This window comes from Dendroctonus ponderosae, unplaced genomic scaffold (genome assembly GCF_020466585.1).
Source record: "Dendroctonus ponderosae isolate FM_Combo_2020 unplaced genomic scaffold, Dpon_F_20191213v2 Dpon_F_20191213_4, whole genome shotgun sequence".
In the NCBI taxonomy this organism is placed as follows: Eukaryota; Metazoa; Arthropoda; class Insecta; order Coleoptera; family Curculionidae; genus Dendroctonus; species Dendroctonus ponderosae.
Window position 1 is genome coordinate 6,555,052 of NW_026018611.1, and position 6,678 is coordinate 6,561,729.

The window sequence follows — 6,678 nt, forward strand, 5'->3', positions numbered from 1 at the left end:
CAAAAAGTTTTAGATTTACGTGGTATTTTTTTGAGTTGCAAAATCCACTTGAACATGACGCTGCTTTTTTCGAAGTTTCTCAAGAACCATTCGAGCTACAGAATTCGTTTTGATGGGGAAATCCCGTAAAATATTTCACAGACTAGTTGGTAAGTTCTAAAATATTATAATAATCACGAACGAAATAATTTTTCATTATAAAACAGCAGAACGTACATTTCGGTAAGAACAATTGGTGGTGTTGAATTGGTGGTGAAAATCCCGAATTGTTCAAAGTAAAAATAATGTAACAAACTTTTAATTGACTTTAAAAGATAAATATTGATTATCTCGACTTAAAGTGCTTTTTTAAGGAAATGTTTGCCTGGCACTTAAAACGAGCAGTAAAATGCAAATATATTTATCCTGCAGCTCATTTCAAGGGTTGTTCCAACCCAGTTTCTATACAGAGTGGCCCAAATGTTCACATATCTATACAAATGCTTATTAACTACATATTTATCTATTGGGTAAATTTTGCAACATTCCAAAAACCCGTTTATTTGCGCCAAAGTGTAAATTTGAATTGCTGTTAGAAACCCAACGACGAATTTATAGTTAGTCGAAAATTTGTAATGAATGAGGCACCCATGAGCAGTGAAACTTTCCAATTAGTGCGGTCTATATTAATATTTACTTGGGAACAACATCATTAAAAGTTAGCGTTCAACTCGATCGTGTAAATATTCATTTTAGCCCTATTAAAAAAAATGTCAACCAACACTTTGATGCGATTCCCTGTGTATTAACAACCCTCTTCAAAGCTTTTTTGTGTCGTGTGCGTGATCGAAAAAAGCTCCAAACCTTTAATTTAGACTAGTTTTCCCGCAGATTTAATTGATTTATTCACGGCAATGAAATTGTTTTGATTCTATCACGGAATAAAGCTGCCCGGAAGAACTGGCTCAGTGTTGGAAATGATATGGTGTTCGACTGGCTGATGTTGCAGCATCGAAAAATGTCCTCTTTGGCACTGACTAAGCCGCGAGCTGATTTTGTGATCGTTCAGAGATGGTATCGGCTGGCAAAGCTGCTGGGGTTTACACCAATTAGCACTGAGAACAGTGAAAGGAAATTATGGAACTATTGGGCGATTGTTTATCCGGTGCTGCTGCTGATCATCTACTTGGGAGGCACGATTTTCTCCTTCTATGAGAGATTCCGCATTTACGAGAGCTTCAATTTGAGTCAAACGATTCTGGATATACTGCAAGGAATAGTCGAGTCGGTGTTCATAGAGCACGCAGTGATTTGGAGCTTGCTCAACAAGAAGCACTGGAACAAGATGATGAGGAGCATTGAGCAGCTGGAGCAAAAGCTCCACTGGACGTGCACTACTGAAGTAACCGACTATTCCACCGCTGGTTTGAGATTGCGGATATTCTTCTACCACGCGGTTTATGCAGCTGTGCACATTTACGACAGCATCGTCAACTGGATGTTCCTCTCCTACTCTCTGGCTTTTATCATATTCCGGTTTACGACCTACTACATCATGTTCACCACCCTTTTCATCGACTTCGTCTGCACTTGGGCAAGGAACCGCTATCTGTACATGCACAACTATCTGCGGGTTTATGGAACTGCCAGGAACATCAAGTTTTCCATTGTCCAAAAGGAACATGTGCTGAGCAAATTGGCGGAGTTCTCAAACTGCTACAAGCACTTGTTCCTAATAGTGGAGGAAATTAATACGATATTTGGAACATATTTTTTCTTTGTGGCCATTTGCACGGTGCTGGAAGTGCTGAATGCTGTCAACTATGGAATGCCCAGCAAAAACCAGGATATTGACCAGGCAGTGACCGGAGTGAATGTCCTTTTCCTCGCCCTTTATATAGTAAGTGGAAAACACAAAAGCGTGCACTAATTAGTCCAGCGATCGCTTCCAGATATGCAACGTTCAGATCGTAATGGCATGCAACTCAGTTTTAAAATGTGCCAAAAGCATTCAGAAAACCTGTCTGATCCTGCATGAGCAAATGGAAAACAGGGAGTTGCGGGAAGAATTCCTGCGCTTATCCTACTACGTTCAAGGCAGGTTCTCTGGCGAACAATTCAAGTGCCGAATAATAAAACCATTTTTTCCAGGCTTATATCCGGAATTTTCGGCGGCAGGTTTTTGGTCGGTGAATCAGTCGATTCTCTCGACGCTTTTCTCCTCGGTCATGACCTATCTGATAATCATAATTCAATTCAACATGACCTTAAAATAGAATAAACCTTCCCCATATTAACAAATGGTTCTTTATATTTACAATCGTCGTATATACACTTACAAAACATTTGATTAAAAATAGATACCAATAGATATACAATCGTGCAAGCTTTACAAGAATTCATCACACGCTGAACACTATTCAATTCTATTTTAAATTAACTAACCGACCTGAATTTCTAACTAAAGCTAGCTGTAAAAAGTCTTATTCTAAAAATTCCATTTTTTTAATACAATGTTCTAGAGAATCAAAATATACATCAGTATCTCACAAAGCATTGCATTATACAATCAACAGTTTGATTATCACACTTGCTTGCTGTTTCCAGGTGAATTTTGATAACGGCGGCAATCTCTTAGGTAAGTTTCCACTGGAATATCGAAGCGAGTTTGCTGCTTACTTTATGCTGTTAATTAAATAAAAGTGTACATCAGGACAGAACATTTTCCTACGCACAACGCGTCTACGTGTAGTTAAACGGCGTGGTAATTAATGCGAGGATAAATTTTTAAAATGCCAAAATGTTGATCTAAATCGCCAGGGCATGTTTGTTCACAACATATTGCAAATGTGTTTATTTACATGACTTAAAACTCGCAAGGCATAAATAAATTTTACACTACGTAAAGGGTTGTAAGGTGATTTGTAATGACAAACAAATATTATGAATATGAATGGAAAATAGAGCAAACATGCACCTGATGATCTAATCGAACCAACTGCTCCCTCTGATAACAACGTTTAAGCGTATTTTTTTTCGATCCTAGTTTTTACCCAGCAAAGCAGTTTAATAGTGTTCATTTAGTTCAGAGTTCCACGGCATGTTGAGGCGCCGCACAAACATGTAATCTTATCTTCTTCAATTGGGAACTTGTAGTCGTAGGTAATTTCTTCGTTCACACCTATGGGCTGTTTCGAATAGATGACAATCTTCTTTCGGGATTCAATCGTAATTACTTTTGCGTAACAGTTTGGCTGCAAGGAAAAATATAACATAAGGCAAATTTTTGGGTTTTTTCACTTGCTGATAAGGAAAGGAAGGATTTTGATTTGCTAAAAAATTAATAACAGCCAACGATCAGGTGGAAAATGTGGTTGAGGTTCCAACTGTTTGAAAAAATAAAATTTGAACAGCAAAGCACTGGAAATGGTGAAATGGGGATGGAGTTTAGGGGTTGAAAACGGTTTGGCGATTTGCGCCTAAACGTGACCTCCTAGCGGAAAACATTCAATTGCAGAGTTGTAAATCACAAAAAAATCTAAAACTTTCCTATTTAACACTTTTTGGCGTAACTTTAAATTATCCATCGAAATGGCAAGAACCGATTTTTAGTACCTAATTTTTTTCTCGCGTAAATCGAAACTTCAACAACATTTGCCCCCTGGTTGAATTCGCCGCAGATAACAACGAAAATCCACTTACATTGCAGCTATGATTGATAAATCTGGCCAAGTTTCCGCTCTTGGTTGCATCAATGATGTTTTCTAAATCTATCCTGAAGAGATAGGAACTGCCAATGCCCGTCGCTTCGTACTTATGCTCTCTCAGATCGGCCATACTGTGTCTGACCATTTGACCTACGTACTCAATGACCTGCAAAAAGTATTGAAATGGCGCTTAAAATAGCCCTTCCACTGAAAACCAGCAAATGTACCATTTCATCAGCAGCAATGGGTTCCATGGCAAACAACCCCCAATCGTGAATGGCCGATTTGGCAAACTTGAGCTGTTTCTTTCGGAATTTCAGCTGATTGAACTTCAACAGATCGGAATCGGTGTCGCCACCGAAAGCAGTGAGGAGACGTCTTTGATTGGACCGTGCTTCTCTCGATAAACCTTAAAAAAAATAGAAAATACGTGGTGTTAAAGCGGAACGTTGTTTTTCTAAAACATGCTGAAATTGCATTGCAAAAACGATTTTATTAAGCCGATACCTTGTTTGTTTGCAGGAGCAGAGGCTGCCATCTGAATCGCATGAGCTTTAGCATGGTGGTACTTGTAGCGCGATTTTTCATGAGCGCTCATCTTGTAGTAGCCCTCAGTTCGCGCACAACCTGATCATAAGTAAGTTAACGTTAGAATTTCAAATGAATTTAAAATTTCCTGCAACTATTCATTCATCAAACTAAGTCTTACCAGTTGAATGGTTCCGTTCATCTCGTTTCCTTTTTTTGGGCGGACTGGAGTAGAGATCAGTAACGCAATGATCCACCCAATGGGTGTCATTCAGCCAATATCCCATCGCATCATCCGAGAGCAGCTCTTCATACGATCGCTTGATGTACTCAATGTCTTCTTTATCAATCCCTGAAATTAACGAATAATAATCCATTAACAATCATAAACGGAAGCAAAATCAGTTGGAAACCTACCTTTGGTGAGGAACTCATACAACACCCCAAACTCAGACATCTGATCTCGAATTTTATGTACAATGTGCTCATGTTTATTAATCTCTCCAACTTTAAGCGGCTTAAACTTGTCGTCTTGGTAGTACGTGTTCTGGAGCTCTCGCAATTTTTGTTTCTTCGGTCGTGGCTGCTTTGGTGCCTTCTCCTATTAAAAAGCACACCCATCAAAACACACGGAGAATCAAAAAGGTAGGCAAAATTACTTTTTTGGGTTTGACTGGAGAAACTGGAACCTCGGGCACGGCTTTATTGGTATAACCATGATCGTGGGCCAAAGTGGCCATATTTACGTGCCGATTGTCCGCCGCTGTCTCATTTTCCTTTTCATCCGGTAGCGACAAACAATAAGAATGTTCGATCGCCACCTGCAAATCAATATCGTTGTTAATACCGTAAAGCGAAACGTAGTTGAGAAGTGAAAAAACACAAACCTGACTAGAGGGGCTACTTTGGCCGGATTCATCAGACAACCGTCGCTTAAACTCCGTGGTACCGTTGAGCTCTTCAAGTCTGTCCTTCTGTCACAGGAAATAAAGCATGTAAGTTTGAGGTTTTTTCAAGGAAATCTCACTAAACCCTGAATATAATACCCACCTTATGGTGTTTGAACGACTCCGCATCCATTTCCTCTATTGAAGGCGGGTCGGGGTTGCGGACTTGCTGCAAAAGAGCATCCCTTTCCGCTTCCAGTTCCTCCAATGTTTTCTCCTCTGTTGCGCTCAGAGTTTCTGTAGAACGCAAAAATCAGCACCGTTATATTGCACGTGCGTCCACTTACCTTCATCATCATCAATCTCACCCATGTATTGCGGCACTCGTGGCGGGCACGCCGCCTTTGCCTTCTCCTCCTTGAGCCTTTGTTTCTCCTCCTTCTCCTTGGCTTTCTGGCGCTTTTCGGCCTCTCGGCGCTCGCGCGCTTTACTCCTCTGCTCCTCCTTTGCCTGCTTCTTCCGCTCGTCCTCCACTCGCTTCTTCTCCTCCAGTTCTCTCACCTTTTGCTCTTCCTCCTCCAGGACTTTCCGCCGTCCCATTTCAGCCTCCTTTCGCTCTTGCCGCTCTTTTTCGATCTGCTCCATCCATTCGTCATTCTTGCGTCGTCGCTCTAACAAGATGCGTTCAGTGTCGCTGAGATCATCACTATCACTATCGTAGACGTTTGGAAGCGCGGCTTTGGTGCTTATTGCCAACGGCAATGGCTGCTTCTTTTCCAGAGTTTTGTCTAGTTTCGAACCAGACAGTCCAAATGTCTCTTGAGAATCCGTATCAACCTAAAAACAATTAACGTTTCAGTGCTTTAAAGTAATCGCTTCGGGCATTCGGTTTACCTCCATTGGTGTTGGGGTTTTGTTCCTTTCGGCAATTCCATCATTCAAAAGCTCAAATGCTGGCAAATCGCTGCTTGTTGTTGCGCTCGGCTTTTGGGGCGCTCTGTCGCTTCTAAAAAACCACAATTTAACAATAGGAATCCAAACTGTTATGCATTAGTACAGTGGTACCCACCTATTAATTTGCTTCACCTCTCGGTCCGAATCGTCCGAAGAGCTTTCGTCACTAGAACTGCTCTCATCGTCCGAACTGAAGCCGGAGCTAACGCTCGAACTGCTTGATGATACTCGTCGGGCACGTGCGGATGTGTCCGCTTTCCTCGAATCCGACTCTTCGGCCTCTTCATCGCGTACGATCTCTTCCTGGTCCGACAAGTCCTTCGATTCCTCATCTTCCACTGGAACGGGCGATGGGATTTTTTTCCGTCGGAAACTGGGCATTTTCGGTAATGACGCTCGAAGTCCCAGACCTGGAAATCAATGAATTTGAGCAAATTACCGAAAAAAATATTGACCGGGAATGGACTGGCTCTACAGGGTTTCGCACCGGGAACCACCGCGGTCGATATCTGGCAAACTATAATTAGGAGATAAATTCTATATTGTTGAGGCGGATTCATTTTTTACAAACTTCTTTTTGGGTATTTCGCCTCAAAAATTTTTGTCTTTAAAAAAGACAGAAT

The 6,678-nt window shown here is 41.2% G+C and overlaps 2 protein-coding genes across 2 annotated transcripts in view; one reads left to right on the forward strand and one right to left on the reverse strand.

The window, feature by feature from the left end:
- The first annotated feature begins 317 nt into the window (after positions 1-317).
- On the forward strand, positions 318-2,280 carry LOC109536990. Its single transcript, XM_019903491.2, has 2 exons — positions 318-1,879; positions 1,932-2,280. The coding sequence occupies exons 1-2, from the start codon at positions 962-964 to the stop codon at positions 2,253-2,255; spliced, it is 1,242 nt and encodes a 413-aa protein (XP_019759050.1). The 5' UTR covers positions 318-961; the 3' UTR covers positions 2,256-2,280.
- The window catches only part of LOC109536997 (histone-lysine N-methyltransferase SETD1), a 10,965-nt gene continuing 6,557 nt past the window's right edge, over positions 2,271-6,678 (reverse strand). Inside the window, exons 15-26 of the mRNA XM_019903498.2 lie at positions 6,171-6,465; positions 5,996-6,107; positions 5,449-5,938; positions 5,265-5,398; positions 5,102-5,188; positions 4,874-5,035; positions 4,632-4,815; positions 4,396-4,566; positions 4,194-4,313; positions 3,914-4,095; positions 3,682-3,852; positions 2,271-3,233 (exon numbers count right to left, since the gene is read on the reverse strand). Coding sequence (XP_019759057.2) covers positions 3,060-3,233; positions 3,682-3,852; positions 3,914-4,095; positions 4,194-4,313; positions 4,396-4,566; positions 4,632-4,815; positions 4,874-5,035; positions 5,102-5,188; positions 5,265-5,398; positions 5,449-5,938; positions 5,996-6,107; positions 6,171-6,465 — 2,282 coding nt within the window. The 3' untranslated portion in view covers positions 2,271-3,059. The remainder of the gene's footprint in view (positions 3,234-3,681; positions 3,853-3,913; positions 4,096-4,193; positions 4,314-4,395; positions 4,567-4,631; positions 4,816-4,873; positions 5,036-5,101; positions 5,189-5,264; positions 5,399-5,448; positions 5,939-5,995; positions 6,108-6,170; positions 6,466-6,678) is intronic.